This window comes from Balaenoptera physalus, assembly GCF_965194825.1.
Source record: "Balaenoptera physalus genome assembly, chromosome: 6".
Lineage (NCBI taxonomy): Eukaryota > Metazoa > Chordata > Mammalia > Artiodactyla > Balaenopteridae > Balaenoptera > Balaenoptera physalus.
Window position 1 is genome coordinate 70,531,311 of NC_138885.1, and position 20,373 is coordinate 70,551,683.

The 20,373-nt window shown below is 35.1% G+C and overlaps 1 protein-coding gene across 1 annotated transcript in view; it reads left to right on the forward strand.

The window, feature by feature from the left end:
- The window catches only part of AGPS (alkylglycerone phosphate synthase), a 142,390-nt gene extending 122,017 nt beyond the window's left edge, over positions 1 to 20,373 (forward strand). Inside the window, exon 20 of the mRNA XM_082466714.1 lies at positions 14,721 to 20,373. Coding sequence (XP_082322840.1) covers positions 14,721 to 14,842 — 122 coding nt within the window. The 3' untranslated portion in view covers positions 14,843 to 20,373. The remainder of the gene's footprint in view (positions 1 to 14,720) is intronic.

The following is a 20,373-nucleotide window of genomic DNA, read 5'->3' on the forward strand; positions in this document are numbered from 1 at the left end:
CTATATATATTTATACTTCTTGAGATTAGCTATCTCCTCCTACTGGTAAGTAGGATCCATAAGGACAGGGACTTCTGTTTCATTTCTGTGTACCAGCACCTAGAACAGTGCTTGGCCCCAGTCAGCCCTCCATACGTTTTGTAGGATGATTGAAAGAATTTTGGTAGAAAACAGAGTGGGCTGTGGAGGATCTGTGTTCATATGACATTATTGCAGCCAGGCCTGAAGAAGATTGCTAATGTGGATGAATGAAATAGAAAGACAATTCCCAGCATCATTGTATCAATTTAATCTTTTGCATTCCCTCTACTTTTTCTTAACCTCCACAAATAAATTTCTAACTTAGCTTACTGATCAGCATTAAAGTGAATGAATTTGTTCTTTTCCTCCTTTTCCTGTTTATTACCTTTTGATGGAGATTCTACTGAATGTTAGAACAACAGAAATGAAGGGAAGAAACTGGATATTAGAAACCTCTCAAGTGAAATTAAAAACTTTTGATTAATCTAAAAGTCTAAACCTAATTTTGGAACTATAAACATGAGGTATTTCATAAAGGTGCTTAGAATTTTAGCACCTTCCTTTAAAATGTTCAGAAAGCTATATACTTTATTTTAAATCTTTTTTGTATATTTTATTTTAGGATGCCACTATATTACTATGTTTTACGTAGTAATTACATAATATCATTAAGTAATATGTCCTTCATTCTAAATTGATTGCATAGAGGGAGGAAACAGAATAATTTAGCTATAATTACTTATTTGAAGAAAAAAATAATTTTCCTTTCCATAGCCAACAATTTTGCGTTTTGGTACATGTCAGCAGCCAACAAGTGCACTTTTTCCTTTAAGGTCAGGAACTGTAGGAGCCATGTTTGTGATAGTAAATATGAGAGAGATGTGATTCTGCAAGAGGGTGAGACTAGCCAAATCTTGTACTAAATAGAAAGAAATAGAGGCTTAATTGTTATTTAGATAACTGGGTTAGGTGAACTTATTTCCTTAATTGTGAGAGGATGTTCTTCGTTTACTTAAGCTTTACAGTGAGATAAATTCTACAGAAGTTATGGAAGTGACCAAATGACCTGCAACATTGTGGAGGAAAGCCAAACCAACGCTTTTTTTTCTTGCCAATGACACTTTACTCCTTTAGGATCTATGAGGATATTCAGGTCCCGCCAATAGTGTCTATATGTGAGATGCTGAAAGTCTAGTATGGCAGAAGTGTTGACAATACTTATTCAGGTACACCCCAGACACTGAGAGCTTCTTAGCAGGCTCTAACAGAACCTACATAAACATACTTGAAATAATGTATGTGTGAAGCTGTCATTACAGGAAAAAAAAAAAAATACACACAAATTTAAAATAATAAAGAGTTAAGTAATTCTAGTACAAATTTATTTGAGACTTAGACTTTATTTGTGAAAGCTATGGTTAATAATCTGTTTTATTATTCAATAAACACAAATAGAAATTAATTAAAAGAATGGTTGAAAAGATATAAACCTTAATTAACCAAAAGATCATGATTATTCAATTCTTGATTCCAAAGCAAAAAATATAAATAGCTCCTGGGATATTTTTGATACCAAGTATGCCTAACGCTTTTTAATATTGTTGTATAATATGTTTTCCACATTATAAATATTACTGGTCCACTAGGCAATAGGATTTCAAAGAATAGTAGTCCTTCCCTTGAAGGATCTTACAGTCCAGTAAAGTAAAATATTATAGCATTTCAAAAGGCTGCTGATCAAAACTGGTAAGATTATGATATCATCATATTTTAACCAAGATAAGAGTCTCCCATTTTCTTTGAAAAGCACTCAAAAGGTGACTTTAATAAACATGTAAATGCTATAGATGTTAAAACATCAAAGAGAAGGAAGATAAAATAGGGAAAGGAATTAACATTTATAAAGCTGTAAATATTTGCTAGGTGCTCTGCATGACAGTCTCCTTTAATCCTGATCAAAATGCTGTGGAGTAGATATTGTTCCTGTCTTTCAGATGAAGATATATTAAGCTTCTGAGTGTACAGTAACTTACTCCGAAGTATCAGCAATAATTGTTAGTGCCGGAATTTGAGTTTGAACTCAGGTCATCCTGCTTCAGAGTCCTTGTCCTCTGACTTAAGAACATAAAATAGTGAAAATAGGCCAAAAGCTAAAAAGATTGAAATTGAAAGCCTTTGAAAAGAGGCACATGCATTTAAAAGTATATGAGAAGAAATACTAAACATTAGTCTTTCCCTTTTAAAATATAAAACCTCTGTTTCTTTAATTTTGACACTATTAGTTGCTTGTCCTGCTTTAGATGTTAAAACAGAAATGAATGAACATTTTAATTTCCTCCTCATAGCTATTTCATTGTTTTCTCAGTTCTTGCATGTAAGTCAGTTTGACTTTCTGGTTGTTTTTATACTTCCTGATTATAGGTTTCTAACATGTCAGCAATATCAGGTAATAAAACAAATGCAGGTCAGATCATGTTACAGTAAAACTCCTTGTATAATTTATGTGCATTTTCAGGTTCTAGGCTGATAAGCCTTTTTTTGTTGAAGACTCCAAAGTTGATGAAATAATTTAATTTTAGAAATTATTAACTTGAACTTGAATGTAGCAAGGTTTGATTGCATATTAATTTATTGAGAGGTTCTGCCTCATTTAAATAGGAATCTTTTATTTCTATCACATTTCTCATATTTTTTATTTTCATGCAGTCAAAAATATGACTGTGTGGAAACAAATTCTAAACCACTTGGATTCCTCTATGGCTTAGAAAAAGAAACTAGGTAAGCCTGAACACAAAATATATTTCATATGTGCTGGTAAAATGAAGATGCTTTCCCTTTGCTAGGTTGTCTTCTAAACCGCTTTATAAACACTGGCGTGCTCCAGGGCTCAGCCCAGAGCCAGTTCGTTCCTCCGTGTTTCCTCACTCCCTCAATGATTACTTTAGTCCCAGGACTTAAAACACCATCCTTTTGCTCATGACTCCCAAATACCAGAAGGCATCACCACCACCACCCTAGTTCAAATCACTGTTTTTTCCTGCTGGGACGATTGCAGCCTCTTAATTGGTCTGTCCACCTTCACTCCTGTTCCCCTGCTGTCATTTCTCTTGCTGCCCAAGTAATCTTTTTAAAACTCAGTATTTTCTCCTCACATTCAGAATAAAATCCAAAGTCCTTATCAGGTTCTTCAAGGATATACATTGTGTGTATTTATCTCTCTGTCTTCATCTCTTACTACTTTTCCCCTCCAGCAGTAGTGTCCTTCTTGCTATTTCTCAGGCATATCAACCCTCTTCCCCCTTCAAGGCGTTTGCTATTTATTCCATCTCTTCCTGATGTTCTTTCTCTTGTTTTTTTCCCCCCAGATATTTGCATGGCTCATTTTCCCATCATGAAGATCTCTGATAAAAATGTCACCTTCTTAGAGGCGTCTTCCCTATTCTCTTGTGTAGTTTATGGGTTCCTCATTCGAATAAGTTCAGTGAGGTTACTGACTGTATCTTGTCTGTCACTGTGTTCCCCAGTCCCTAGAACAGTGACTGGCTGTTCCACATAGAAGTAGATGCTCAATGAATATGTTACGTGCGCAGTTAAGTGCCCAAGCGCTCACAGAACTTCGGGCAATTTTGCAAATTCTCAGACATCTCTGAATTTTTCATGTTAGAATGGCATTAGTCTCCTTGCTAATTTAGCTTCAAACGTTTAATAATCAGGCCTTGTTTGAATATAGGGTCATGTTTAATCATGAAAAGGCTCAGTTTATTCCATAATATTTCTGAGAATGTGTATTAGCAGAGTCAGTTATTCAGTGGAAAAGTAGGGTAAAATAATGTGCCTTTCTCTACAACTGCCCAACACCAGCCATTTTAGTGTTCTTCTGTAGATGCATTTTATATATATAAGATTCCATTTAAGCTTTATCTTAAAACAAATGCAAGTTTGAGAGGCTTACAAACAAAGGGGAAAAAAACGTAGGCTTTGGAATCAAATCTGTGTTTGACTCTTGGCTCTGTACTTAACTACCTGTGTGACCTTAGGGAAATAACTTTTCTGAGCTGCAGGTTTCTCATCTGCAAAATGGGAATAGTACCTACCTCAGATTATTGTAAGACTTAAGTGTGATAATGTATGTAAAGCATCAGAAGTGTCCTGCATATAGTAGGTGCTTAAGAAACAGTAGTCTTCTAAAAAAATAAAAGCAGTAGACAGCACCAAGTGAAACTCTGGTTTGTATTCTTAACCCCCTACTCTAACCATTGAAGAAAGGGTTATAGTTTATTTGAAAAAGACCCATATATTCAAGGAATATAATTCAACAATTGTCTTAACATTTTCATCTATAACCTGCAGTTAGTCTCACCCTATAGGAGGTTCTGTTACAATCTGTATGAAAGAGCAGCACAATTGGCAACAAAATTTGCTATAAAAAATGTCTATTTTCATACATGCTTCTCTGCTTAAAGTTAATCATCTAATTTGTAAATTTCAAATATCCTGTGCTATTCAGTATAGTTTCATAAAGCAGAAATCTTTCCATATAAATTTTAAATAGAATGGGTTTAATTATCCTTCTAAAGTTAATAATAGAGCTCTCAAAAGATTGCTTTTTATATGTGTAGAAAAGATTTTCCTTAATTTGCATCCTGAACTTAAAACTCAAGGCAACCTCATAGGAGCATCTTTAGTTACTGACCTTCAGGCAGTATCATGACGTTCTCAGTACCATTTTTGAGTTCAGATGTAGAAGGGCTGGGGGTTGGGAGAGTATTGATGCAGTTTCTCTTAGAGGGTTTGGCCTGTAATTGTGATTAATAACAGTTGCTTTCACTATCTGGAAACAGACAGGCTGGTTTGTCTGCCTACAATCATGCTGTGATAAATGGAGCTATTTTAACTCTGGTTTTGTGTATCAAAGAAAACAGATGTAGTCTGGAACTGGAGGCTATAGGAAATATAAAGCCTGCTTAACTTAATCTTCATAGTGCTTGTTTTTGTAACTGACGAGCTGGTCAGTTTAAACAGCAGTGTTTATGTCAGCCATATATTTAATTTCAATTTATGACTTAAGTTTTTAAGTTGTTCATTTGCTAAAATTATACCTAAGGCCTTGTCAGGAAGTAAAAAACCTTGATTAAATATAACCAGTCTTAGTTTAAATATTGATGTCTTTACCTAACCAAAATTATTTCCTATTGTTCAGAGAATAATTATGGGGTAGCTGCTCTTAACAGTTTTTGTGGTCTTAACATAATCCAATAGTATCAGGAACTTTAAAAGTAAAAAGAGACTACTCAAAATAATGAGCAAAAGATCAGCTTTGTTAAAAACCTATAGTGTGAAATAAAAGACACACAGATTGGAAAGGATGAATGAAACTATCACTGTTTATAGATGACATGATTGTCTTTGTAGAAAATCCCCCCCCCAAAAAAATCTACTAGAACAAGATCAGCAAGATTGCAGAATACAAGAGCACACACCAAGATCAATTGCATTTCTGTATATTAACAACAAGCATATAGAACCTGAAATTTAAAATGCAAGTACCATTTACATATGCTCCAAATAAGACATTTAAATTAACAAAATATGTACATGCCTATGCATAAATCTAATAAAATATATACAGGATCTGTGTTCTGAAAATAACAAAATGCTGATGAAAAAAATCAAAGACCTAAATAAATGGAGAGATGTGTTCATGGATTGGTAGAAAACTGGACATGGTATAAAGATGTCAATTCTCCCTAGATTGATCTACCTATTTAATACAATTCCTTTCAAAATTTCAGAAAGATTTTTAGTAGATATAGAAAAGATTATTCTCAAATTTATATGGTAAGGCAAAGGAACTAGATGGCTAAAACAATTCTGAAAACAGAAGAACAGAGTCATAGGAATCAATTTACCTGATTTCAAGACTTATACAGTCATCAAGACTGTGTGGTATTGGAGGAGTGACATATTGATCAATGGAACAGAATAGAGAGCTCAGAAATAGACCCACACGAATATGTCCAACCAATTTTGACAAAGGTATAAAGCAGTCCAGTGGAGGAAGTATATAGCTTTTTCACCAAATGGTGCTGGAACAATTGGACATTGATAGGTTAAAAAAAAAAGAAAAAGAATCTTGATCTGAACCTCACACCTTACGCCAAAATTAACTCAACACAGATAATATACTTAAACGTAAAACATAAAATAATAAAACTTTCAGAACAAAAACAAGAGAAAATATTCAAGATCTAGAGTTGGGCAAAGAGTTCTCAGACTGTTCCCCAAAAGTACAGTCCATTACAGGAAAAACTGATAAATTGGATCTCATCAAAATTAAAAATGTTTGCTCTATGAAAGACTCTGTTAAGAGGATGAAAAGTTAGGCTACACAGTAAGAGAAAATATGTGCAAACCACATATCCAATAAAATACCTATATCTATAATATATAAAGAACTCTCAAAACTCAATAGTAAAATACAAACAATTCAATTAGAAAATGGGCAAAAGACATGAAGAATCATTTCACTGAAGAGGATATACAAATGACAAATAATTACATGAAAAGATGTTCAACATCAATAACCATTAGGGAAATGCAAATTAAAACCACAAGAGAAACCACTATACACCTATCAGAAAGCTAAAATAAAAAAATAGTGGCAACCAAATGTAAAATAGATAAATAGTGGGAAGCAGCCGCATAGCACAAGGAGATCAGCTCGGTGCTTTGTGACCACCTAGAGGGGTGGGATGGGGAGTGTGGGAGGGAGGGAGATGCAAGAGGGAAGAGAAATGGGAACATATTGTATATGTATAACTGATTCACTTTGTTATAAAGCAGAACCTAACACACCATTGTAAGGCAATTATACTTCAATAAAGATGTTTAAAAAAAAAATAGTGGCAGTGTCAAATGCTGGCAAGGATGTAGAGAAATTAGATCAATCATACATTACTGGTTGGAACATAACATGGTACAGTCATTCTGTAAAAACAGTTGGCAGTTTCTTATAAAATCAAACATGTAACTACCATTCAACCCAACAATTATACTCTTGGGCATTTATACCAGAGAATTGAAAACATAAACCTGTATATGTATATTCAGAGCAGATTTACTCATAGTAGTCCCAAACTGGAGTCAGCTCAGATGTCCTTCAACCATTAAATGGCTAAACAAACTGTGGTACGTCTATACCATGGAATACGACTCAGCAGTAAGGGGAAACGAACCATTAACGCATGTAACAACTTGGATGAATCTCCAGGAAATTATGCTGAGTGAAAAAAAACCAATTCTGAAAGGTTGCATTCTGTGTGATAGTATTTCTATAACATTTTTGAAATGACAAAATTAGAGAACAGATTGGTGGTTTCCAGGAGTTGGGTGTGGGGCGGGGATGACTATAAATAGGCAACGCAAGGATCCTTGGGGGATGGAAATGTTCTGTATCTTGACTATATCAGTGTCAATATGCTGGTTGTGATTTTGGTCTTTTGATAGCTACCAGATGAGTATAGCCTTTCCAATATTGAATCTTTATCAGATTACCATAAGATAGCAGAAAGTTTGTTTTACTCTTAACTTTTTTTCCTTCAGTTTCTTCTTTGTGATTGGCTTTTTCTCACAAAACTTAAAGTTGATTATAATATTTTTCCACTGAAGCAATGTTGTAAATAGTGAGATTCTAAGACCAGACTGTAAAATCCAATTTAATCCATGATGTAATTGAACATTTAACTATTTCAGCTATGTCATAGGATGAACAGACTTGAGAGCTGACAGAAAATCTGTTGTAAGAATGTATTGATCCCTGCGCCTTCCTACCCTTGCAATTACAGATGCCCAGTCCCAGACAAAGGGCAGGGACAACGTTGTGTTTGCCATCTCTTACCTTGTGCTATATATTCCTGTAGTAACTTCCAGCTTCAGGTGTATTTTCTCAGCCACTAGGAGAGAATAGGTGGCTTGGATAATACCACTTCTCTTCGGACCTCTAAAGAGAACTTTTTCTCCCTAGCAATTTTATGACCAAGATTCTTCTAAGTACTAGATGTTAGTCTCAGAATACCTCTACTACATTATTATATTGTTACAGAATAATTAACTTTTTATAGTCAGTTTCAGGTGATTAGCAGACAGTTAATCCTAATAGATATTTTCAAGTGGTAAGATCTGTTAAAAGTAACTTTAGGTAAAGTTAATTTTTAATGTTCTGTCTTTGTTGTCTAACACAGAAACCACTAGGGTACTTGTGGCTATTTAAATTTAAATTAATTAAAATGAAATAAAAATTTATTTCCTCATTTGCAGTAGCCACCTTTCAAGTGCTTGATATCCACATGTGGCTAGGGGCTACTGTGTTAAATACTGCAGATACAGAACATTTCTGTCGACACAGGAAGTTCTACCGGACAGTGCTGTGAAGCTTTATTTCATATATATTTTCACACATTGGCTGGGAAAATGGCCCAAAAATATGGCTTAAAAGTTTTTTTCAGTAGACATTAGATTCAAGTCTTTAGGAGTTACGTTCTGAAATAAACTAGCATTTGTCATTAATAGTACGTTTTCTCAGAGTATAACTTCTGTCTACCACTTTTTCCAGAATTTCTTTCAGTTTGGTCAGTAGCCTCAAATTTAGAACAAGGTCACCTTGCTATAGTAAAAGCCATTCACTGCTAATCTAGTTGGTTGTAGCAGTGAAGATATGTTGCTTTTATGGAAATTGTTTGGGCTCCTAGGAGACAGACCTTTGGAAGCATATAGCTCGAGATTTCTTGGTCTTGTCACTGTTGACATTTTTGACTAGATTCTTTGTGTGGGGGCCGTCCTGTGCATTCTAGTATGTTTAGCAGCATCCCTGGTCTCTGCCCACTAGATGCTGGTAACATAGCCCCAGTTATGACAACCAAAAACTTCTCTAGACATTGCTTACTGTCCCTTAGGGTGCAGAATTGCCTCTGTTGAGAGCTATTGATATAGTCCAAAGACTCCTAGAGATTTGAAGGAAAAGAGAGTTAGGTTCTGTGACATACCTTCTCCTATTTTAGCTAATATAGAATAGCTCTGAGTATATCCAAGAAATAATGTCAGAATATAGGGAATGCAAGGCAGATAAAACCAAAGGAAATTAAGGAAACCCAGATTGCCTTTCCCTGGATATTTGCATCCCTACATCTTATCTAAAATGGCTTATAGATAACTGGTTCAACATTTATTTTATAACTAACATTTTTTGAATTCTTACTCTGTGGCATACACTATATTATGCAACAGGACTACAAAAATGAATAAAACATGGCCCTAGTCTTCAGGAGCATATGATGTTTACTGTCCTTTTCTGTCCTTATCTATTTCATGTTATTTGGCCGGTTTACTTGCTTTCAGTTCTGTCGTATAGGCATTAATTGCCACTTGGTTTAAACTTTGAGCGTGTCAAGCCATCTTTTGGGGATGTATAGCAGAATTAGCACTTGATTGTGTTCTGAAGACAGATTGAATCCAGCTCGTGTGATCTGTTATTATCTTGATAATTCAGGCTTTTTTTTCTGTTTCATAATCTCTAAAGACCTATTCAAGGATCTGTAAGATCTTAGAGCTGCTATATAAACTGCACAGATAAAACCTTAACATAAAGAAAACTGACATTTAAAAATGTTTAATAAGAGAAAAATCTTATAATACCAGATTTTAATTATCTATGAATCTTTCATCTTGATGTCAGAAGTTTCATTAGTAGTGGAAAATACATCAGATGACTTAATAAATCAAACATGACTTTAAGTATCCACTAAGCATTAAATTAGACTCCGCGATAGTCATAGTCCCATCTCATGTGTCTTTAAAAGCTGGATATTCGCATCCCTCAGCTGGAAACCTGTTGGCTTCAGCATGTACCTCCACTAAAGCCAGACACACACACACAGATGCCTTATAGCACAAACCGACGGACAAGTAAATCCTCTTTGCAGGTTGAACGCTCTACCCCACACACAAGTGCCTTATAGCACAAACAGATGGACAACTAAATCCTCTTTTCAGGTTGAACGCTCTACCCCATGCCACTCCCTCCCAAAGAAACATCATCATAGTCAGATCACCAGATACCAGAAAGAGTGGAAATTGTCCATTGTCCTTCTCTGTTCTCTTCAGTACAGATCAAGTTGCATGGGGCCAGAACCTCATCTGACAAGAGGTTGGTGTCCCTGTAGCGCTAGTTCCTTAGATAATCCACCAGTAGTTTAGTTGGATTAATTAAATCTTGAAATACAAAGTCAGTGCTCAGATCACTCATACAAGAAGCTAAATCTAGATTTTCTTTTTTAAATCTGACCTGTAGAATAGTGTTAAAAAGGTATTTAGGAGGCCCAAAGTAGAACTTTCAAAATACTGTTATTTTAATAATGGTTAGGTGCTTTTAACTTTGGCTAAATTCTCCTTCTGAGCTTCAGCTTCAGTAATCTTCTAAACGTACAGCCCATTTCATAATTTGTTTTTAATTTTTTTTATAAATTCATTTTATTTCTTTTTATTTGTGGCTGAGTTGGGTCTTCGTTGTTGCGTGCAGGCTTTCTCTAGTCGCAGTGAGCAGGGGCTATTCTTCGTTGCGGTGCGCAGGCTTCTCATTGCAGTGGCTTCTCTTGTTGCGGAGCATGGGCTCTAGAGCGCAGGCTCAGTAGTTGTGGTGCACAGGCTTAGCTGCTCCGTGGCATGTGGGATCTTCCCGGACCAGGGCTCGAATCCATGTCCCCTGCATTGGCAGGCGGATCCTTAACCACTGCGCCACCAGGGAAGCCCATGATTTGTTTTTTAAATAAGTATATAATAAGTCTTTTCAGCCTTGTAATCAAATTCATAATTCAGAGAGTTTTTAATTTAGCTAAAAAGAACTCTAGCTAGCAGACCCTAGATGTGTCCCTTTTAAGATGAGATTATTAGGTAGTTTCTGCTAAGTCTTCAGTCCCTTAGACCACAAAGATTAGTTCCAGATAATTTTTGGTGGCTAGGCTGGCCAACGTGTTCACATTTTCCACACACAAGACTCCCATTACCCATCCCTCTTATATACATGTCTGTTCATTCTTTGCTGTTGATCTTCCCACAAAATGTATTCTTTCTTGGAGCTGTTAGCATCCAAAGGGGACTGTTGAGCCTGTGATTTCAAAAAGCTTCTATTTTCTCTGTTCCGAAGTATATTTTTTTTTTAAGATTTTTTTTTTTGATATGGACCATTTTTAAAGCCTTTATTGAATTCGTTACACTATTGCTTCTGTTTTATGTTTTGGCTTTTGGGCCGCAAGGCACGTGGGATCTTAGTTGCCCAACCAGGGATCAAACCACACACCCCCTGCGTTGGAAGGCAAAGTCTTAACCACTGGACCACCAGGGAAGTCCCCAAAGTATAATCTTTAAATGTACTGTATATTATGTAAAAAACACAAAATACTTATTTTATTCTGTCTGTATATACAGTATAAGAAATTAAATTGTAAAAAAGCGAGCTCCACTTTTAATTTAAGCAGACAAAGAATTTCCTCCATTAGTTTTCTGTAATGTTTAGTATTTGGCTGGCCTATGATTTTTGTACCTTTAAAAATACATCTAAGACTCTTAAATACCTGGCTTAAGTATTTTGAGCATTGAATATGTAGAAAAAATGAGAATTATGGAATACGGGGTCTCTTTCTTATTTTCAGAAATGGTGGATTTGGCTTTTTGTAGCTCTAGTGTTGGTTCTCAAGCTAAGTTTACACTTCTAGAGGATCAGAAGTCACAGGAGTGTAGTTGAGTCAGTAGTCATGAATATCCCACATCAGATAATCCAGGTCTGGAAAGAGGAGTAAGCTTCATGTGGTATGAAGGCACACATGACTTTTCATGGATAACTGTACATACAAGGAGTGTTGAAGTAGTCTTTGGCCACCTGTTATTTGCTGTTTTCATTCATCCATTCTCCCCTTTAGGATGGCATGCTTCCTTTTCTGAAAATGAGTCTACAGATATGTAAGCAGCTACTATATAGTTGTGCACACACATGTGTTACACATGTCCAGATCAGTATAATCAGCTAATTTCTAAAATGCCTAGCAGTGCAAATAAAGATTGTACAAATGGCATTATTATTGTTGTTGTTTAACTCTAGAATAAAAGTCTTCTACTTTGAAATATGATCCCATCTTTGGGATTAGGGCCTTTGATGTTTCATTGTTGTTTTTTTAATTTATCAATTCATCTGATGCAGCCAGAGAAGGTTCTCTAGAATTTTATGAAGACTATTTCCAATAATCTCATATTATAAACGCTTATTAAGCATTTTTGCTTAAACTCTCTTTTCTATGTGTACATTTATCCTGTAATGTAGTTGACTTAAATTGTTAAGCAAATCCAAAAAGATTTCTAGTCCCTTTAATTGCATAAACTGTGATTTCTGACGTCAGTTCAAATTCTGTTATCACTAACAGAAGAAGCTTACAGACCTCTGCCATCAGGCCATCCAGGGGTTAAATTATTTTATCAAATATGTTTTTGAGGGGCCACAGCTATGCTGCCTGTACTGCCTTTTATTTTTTTAACTTTCTAGTTCACTAATCAAATGTATGTTAGATTGATTATTGTAAAAGTATAAACCATAGAAAATTTGACAAGATAGATGTGTAAATTATCCTTCTGACAGAACTAATGATGCACTTCAAGCACCTTCTGTTTTCCAGCGCTTGGTGAGCGACTTCATTAAATATGCAGTGGCTGTTGGGTGGCTTCTCAGAGGATGGTTCAGCTCCTTGTGGAATTGGATTATTACTAGAGGTGTAAAACCAGGCAGACGAGCTAGCTGTTGGGCATCCTGCTGAGGTTCTAATGTGCTCCATCTTGTCAGAGCAGTTGTTTGCAGTCTTTTCAGGACAATTACATCCATAACCACAGGACGCATTCAGTGAAACTATATTACAGATAACAGTGGAGACTGGCATTGGCTGCTTTTCATCCCACTCTCTTGAGTTGCCTCTGTTGGTAGCTTATAATATTGCCACTTCTACCATTCAGAGAGTAGTTTTTTTTTTTCTTTTAATACCTTGGAGCAAATCTGGAAACAACTGATTTGTAACTTTTTCTAAGTGCAAAAATCGTAGGATATTTGGAGTGAAAAGATTCTGTAGCTTCTAATCGCTTTGCATATGAGAAAACTAAGGCTGAGGCATTGTGGTGAGTTGTCCCTTAGGGAGATAGTATGAGGACCTGGTAGAACATCTTTTAGGTGGTAGAGATTGCATGAATAGCAGTTTGTACTGTTTGGCTTCTGGTTTTAGAGCTCTTTTAAACAGAATTTTTCTTTTGAATTTAAGATTTTTTTTTTCCTGCTGTAGAGAATTTTCCCTCTTCTTAATACCAGTAATGCTTTTTTATTTCTAGAAGCCAAGCAGAAATATTTTGCTTTCTGAGAATGTCATGCTATTTATTATTTTAATGACAACTGGTGGTTTCCTGGAGTACTGGACACAAAAGACGGTTTGAGTTGAGCTTAAAATGGTATTTAAGTTTTCCAAAAGGCAGATGCTATGGTGGATCACTGAAGCCTGATAAATGAGAGTGCATTTTAGAATGACAGGCTGAATACTTTAATGAAAGAAGGCTTCGCATTTTAGTTGGCCAATTAAATCGCTGCTGATGACTTTGGATCATTAATGAACATTTGTGGAAAATGACCATTTGAATTCAATTATTACAATAATACATTTGAAAAGTACTAACCACAAATAATCCTACCCGTAAATAAGATTTATCCATTTTCCCATAGATGAATCAGCATCCTGCTTTGCTTTTTAATGCCAAAGCAAATTGACATTTCAGAATTCTTTTATAGATTAAGTGCATATCCTTTCTTATAACAGTTCCGCTTAGAAAAGGTTACATTTTCATTGAATGCCTTTTAAAATATAATTTATGCTGCTAACGATTATATTCGTTATTCTCAGAATAAATTAGCAAGACTTAGAAACAAAGAGGGGGAACATGATACAGTGTATAAAAGCAGATAATTAAATTTAAGATGGTTTAGGTATTTGATTTATTTAGTGCCTAAAAAAACTCTAATTCTGGAAAAGTAATAGGAAGAAAATAACAATTATTTGAACATGCAAATTTATTTTAAAGTCATATGAAAAGAAAATGCAAATGGAAAGCTCATAACCAAATTTTTTTCTTAAGCCCGAAGTGCAGATTTTCTCAATTTTTTAAAAGCTTTTGTTCTCAAAATATTTTATGGATATATATAGCTTCTCAATTTTTGCTGTAGTATACCCAGCAAATTCATCTGGATATGTTTTCTTTAGTTAACTTTATTTTCTCTGAAACTTTGGCATGTTCTGGTAAAGACAGGAGGCGGGTTCTTTTGAAATGCATGTTTTTCTCATTTTGTTATTTGTAAAATGGGCCATAATCTCAGTGCAGGCTCCCTTCATCTCCATTTTACAGTTTACAAAGAAAGGAGACACTGTGGAGCACAGGCTCCCCTGGGAGTACACTGAGCTTAATGAGCTTGATAGTCTGGTGGGCTCAATAAATCAAATACAGCAAAACATTTCTCATTTTTGAATAAAAGCATTTATCACACAGTGTTTGTTCATTCATGTTCATAAGATTGATTGGTTCCCAGCATCATAGTGTATATTGAAGCATTTTTGATTTTGTTTTTCCAGTGGGCAAGTTACGGAAGCAGTGGCTAAAGGAAAGTATCTCTGATGTCGGCTTTGGGATGCTGAAGTCTGTCAAGGAATATGTGGACCCCAATAACATCTTTGGAAACAGAAACCTTTTATAAATCCATTACCGTTGTTAAGAAAAATGTCACTTTTTTTTTAAAGTCTTTCACTATGGTTATACCAGTAATCAAATACATCATGGACTTTATTTCAGCTACCTTTGTTTGTCGGTTTAAAATAAGTTTGTTTCATTCTGTAGTTTGTTTTGTTTCTACATCTATGGATTGACAGATGGTATTCCTAAATCTCTCTCATTGTAGGTTTATCAGTTTACAGCCAACTGGTTGTCATTTCAAATTTCAGTCAGGCAGCACAAGGCTGCCAGTGGTTAATTTCAGAAGAAGATGCTGCCAGCTGTTTTGTATTGATGCTTCTTCTTAGGAACAAAGCCAGATTTTGGTGTCATCTATTGTTTCTCTAGCCTCTTTTTTAAAAGAACGTTTCTGGGAAGCAGCTATCTAGGGAAGGATTCCACTGAGGAGTGATATACATGTATGTTTTTTTAAGAGTGCACTCTAGTGTGAATAGGTCATTAAGGGAGAATACCCATGAAAGAATATAGGCAACCTCTTATTTAGGATGCCTTCAGTTCTGTAAGGTGCTTGGCCTACATTTTTCTTTGAAATTAGTATACAGTTATAAAACCTTAAATCATTAGTATGCTTTATTCTGTCAGGGGACATGTTTTTGTTCTCCATGTTTCTGTTTCTGCTGAGGTATGAGTTGTATTTGTATCACTGAGATAACATATTGTTATATCCTAATTCATTCATAATATGTTTTATAAGAAAAGCTGACTTATCACTCATTGTACGTGAAGAACAGGTTTACCATGAAAGGAATGTCTTTATTCAGCTTAGAGTTCTAATGTTTCTCATTTCACGTTCTTGTTGCTGAGATGCAGAAGAAGCTACAACAGGAGCAGAAGAGGGAAGACTTCTTACACGGAATGTCTCCAGTTCAAAGAACTGTTTTGGCTAAAGAAACAGTCATCATTCAGCTACTGAATTTTAAAACCTCAACAGTTTGAATGACAAAAAACCTTTTTAAAAAAAATTAACCCAAACAACATGATAAATTTCCATATAAAAGTAAAGTTTCTTTTCCTAAAGTAAAATTTAGTTTTTAATAATGGTTTAATGCCTTTTTTGAATTACTGGTTTAACCTAAATTAAAAAAATAATAATGTATTAATACACATCCCATAATCAAAAGTTTGAAATATCATATTTCTTAAACAATAGGGAGAACATTAACCACATTTAGCAAACATTTTTACATTCAAACCTGGATATTAAAATAAATGAAATGATTACTTTGAATCACTGTCTGTCAAGGTTCATGGTTCACATTTTGAGACAGATTCTTTTCTTAATGCAATACCTAACTTTTGATAATTTTTTTAGAATTAATATTTGATCAGCTAATATGAGTCAAAATGCAGACTATCCTTTAAAAGGACACACTGTCTGTCTGTGTAGCAACAGCTCCAAAGTATTTTTGGGCAGTTTGATACCTTTTATATCTGAAGTAGCCTTAACCAGAAAATCTAAAATTGATTCACAAAATGATATTTTTAAGACTTCAAAATGATAAATAATTTTTAACAAATAAAATTGGCCTCAAACTAATAAACTTAAAATCTGTAAGCAAATCAAAATGAAACATTAGTTTAACAACAAAAACTAAATATTTATTTATTAGAAGCTGCCTCTCTTCATTGGTGATTTATTTTTAATTATAAAATTTCCAGCAGATCTTTGCTTCAAGCCCTTGATATTTGAAATAGTTGGATACTTGATGAGGAAATTACACTTGCTTCTAGAATTATAAAAATCTCAGCTTTATGAAATGCATCTATTCATGAAAGTAATTTCTCTAATTGGTGATCAAAATGTAAAATTTAATACGATACTAATATCTCACTGGAGTGTATACATGTTTCTGAGTAATTTTTTAAAAATAAAACTTACAGATTCATAAGCAGATCCATTCCTTTGCACGTGATTGTTATAACGTTCTTTCCTAGGGAGTTCAGATTTCAATAACCTCAGGATTAGGAAATGTAACACCTGAAATTGTTCACTATTCTACATGAACCTTATGGAAATTAGTGATTCATGCGTTTGTTTTCTTCCATGCATGCATGACTCTCCAACCTTGATTTTGTAGTGATGACTACATTTTGTAGTTAGAGTCATTTCTACAGGGATCATTTTGAAACACATAAACACTCATCAGAACTGTTTCACTCTGATTTAGTAAATCAGAAAGGCTTTCCCTGCTTCCACATGCCCACCTCTGAGAGGTGCCTCAGCATATACTTAGTGTCTGTGGAGAGCTGAGTTCCTGAATATACACAGAAGCACTTAAAACCTTGCCTCCTGTTTCTGAAATATCTGAAAATGACGTCATAAAAATTAAAGCCAGGGGAATTTATGTGAGGCTTGAATAAGTTTATTTATGTAGCCTATTTGGTTTTCAGTACTGCATAACACCGACTTGTCTTTCTTAAATTAGTCATATTTCTCATATTTTATTTGATGATGTCACATTTGGGTTGACATTTTAGTGGGAGTGGGAACTTGCTGCTAGTGAGAAATGGCATTGAATACTAGAGTCAGTATGAACAGGCTTTACTGACCCCTAGAGAAACAGCTGCCTTAATGTTTGGTGCACTTTACAGTGTATAAGTGAGTTTATTAGTCTTATGCTAAGTAACGTGAGCTTTTTTAGTTTAGTAAGAATTGCAGAAGCCACATGTTTATTGTGCCCAGCATTTTACCACAAAGAAAGAGGATTAAATTCTTTCCTCTCCTGAGGAATTGGGAGTTTTCTTCCTAAATGCTTACATACTACAGTACTATTACTTAAAAGCTGTTTATGAAGCTGGAAGCATTCTAGTATACATAGCTGTGTTGATGTATTTTGGAAAACAAAAATGCAGTGAAGGATGAACTTCCATCAGTGTGTGTATTAAACCAGATACAGATGGTTGCAAGAAAACCTCTTTTTCAGAATATTCTCTTAGTGACTGCTGAGTCCTAGCTTGCAGTTTTGAAAATGACTTTTGCATGTTGGCTTCAGAGGTTTTCCATTGTCATATTTTTTTATAGCTGCAACTTCTTAACTATAGCTGATCAGAGAAGCCCTGTGGTCCCAAGCTGAAGTCTGTAACCTTGGCTGTTCAAATGGGCTGAGTTTGGTTGAACATCTATTCTATGTAAATGTAGAACACAAACATTTATTATGCATTGATGCACAAACTGCACATGCTGGTGCCTGAAGCAGCCAAGGTGGAATTCTGTGGAAAGCATATCTACATTTTAAGAAGCATTGAGACAGGAGTTAAGGACAGCTTTAATAGCTTTTTGTTACCAGTTAATCTTTGGCGATCTCGATTTTAATTAGGGTTTAGCTCGTGGTGGGAGAAAAGCCGAAAATAGCAAGTGCCGGGATAGGATTGAAGAATCCAGAATCACCTTTGGCTTTATGAAAGCTTGCCTTTGCTCAAGGCTTCACGTTCCCGAATGAGCCACCTGTCAATATATACATTTAATCCTCATTAATTTCATATAGTACATTGATGCGGAAATCCAGAAGGTGTAAAAGATTGTTTTAAACTATTGAAATACAGTGTGTAACATGAAGGATGTAAGTTACTCAGCTTTCTGCTCCCTAAAGCAGTGTTTGTCTTTAGTGTGAAATTTAACTGTAAAAACTACCTGTAATGTCAACAGATCATAGAAACTTATATTATTAATAAAATGGACCTGGGTTTAAGAGATTTTTTCCTTCAGAGGGGGTGTGAAGCTGTTCATTCTTCTGTTTGCGTCTGGGTTTGTCTTTCGGTTTTAGTTTTTCATCTTCATATTTCCTCTGATTTGAAAACAAAATTAATTTTTATCATTTTATTGATGAAGCATGATCAAGTGCAACCTAAATATCACTAAATCCTTTTGGATTTATAGATGAGTATATTGTTAGCTAGGTTTTATTACCCTCTAATTATTTTAAATCAATGTTATATTCCTAGGAGGTGTGTAGTCTCCTGTGAACCTGAAGCATTCCCATTTGAACCTTGGAAGATCCTCAAAGAATGAGCGCTCTTGTGCTCTCCTAACCACAAGAATTCCTTAACAAACGTGAGTAAGGGCCACGGAAGCCAAAGAACCATCACAGAATTAAGTAACTTTAGTTCTGTGAACATAAAAAAGGTTTCTTTTTTGGTTCCCAAAGGAGATTATTTTATACTTTTTTTTTTCCACAAGGAACAAAAATAACACATTAAGTATCATTAAGAGCATTTTTCCAAGACTCTGAACTTCCAAATCAGTGAGAAAGAGAGAGAAGGAAAAAAAGTATTTTAGTGTGGATTTCTAAGCAGCATATATACATGTTTTTAAGGCATCTTATTGTTGGCAGTGTTTTTTGTAAGCACCCTGTGAAACATGTTGTTTAACCCCTAAAGCAATCTTGTTCACATATCCAAAAAGGGCATGAAACGCTTGTGCTGGTATAAAGTTTCTCTAAATAATTATTTTTTGAGCTATTTAAAGAATGTCCCCAAAAGCTCACAGTGCCTTGTTGGGATTTTTTTTTTTTCCATGAAATAGCCATTATTTAAAATGAGTGGGAGAGGATAAGTCTTTAAGGCCAGAGCTTGTGTAGCAGTTCAAGGCTATTCCTCTTCAAGAACACGTCAGGAATGAAGTAGTTGTGTGTGGAAACACAGAAGATCCTTTCCACAGTGTTGGTTTCAATCACCTATTCTAGCATATTTAACTAATTGTGTGGTGGACCTGTACTCTCACATATACCTATTCAGTCAGTGGGATTTACATGTACTTTCTTTCTTGCATTTTCATTCCTTCTGTCCCAACTTAGTAGCCCTAAGGTGTGGCTTGGTGGATGTGGCATATTCAGTCCTGGAGACACCCACTACATGTTTTGGGTGTTTGCTCACACAGCTCCCTGAGGAGCAGAGCCTGGAGGAGGGGAGGGGGGTGGGTTCCTGTTCCTTACGTTAGGTGTCAGTCCTTTTTGTGTGTGATGGTGCCTTCAGAATAATGAATGTTTCTGTTTCTGAACAATGATAAATCTTCTGAGAAATATGTGTAGGTTATATTTCTTAATTTTTGTCCCTTTTTGCTAAGCCTGTGAAATACTTTGGATCTGATACAACTTGACTTGAATAATATCTTATCCTGAGTCTTCCTCTAAGGTAGTGCATATTCCTGCCAGTACTGTAGTCATCTTTTGGGAACTACATGTGGGTAAGCACTTGTATGTAAGCCGTTATACTGCTGTAACTAATGCATACAAACAATTCTTCTCTTTACATTAATAGTCTTAAAAGTGGATATGTAGTGGGAAGGAAAATTCTTAAGGGAGTCCAGCATAGCTTTGTCAATTCAGACTGAGCCATACTGTTTTCCAAAGGGCTCAACACGTAGTCTATATACTGTGCTTTCAGTGTATGTTTGGATCTCCTTTTACTGCTTTTCCTAGAATGTACTGTTCTATAAGCAAATGCCCATGTGTGATTTTTAAGATGTGCTGGGAAAAAAATAAAACAATACCAAAACCA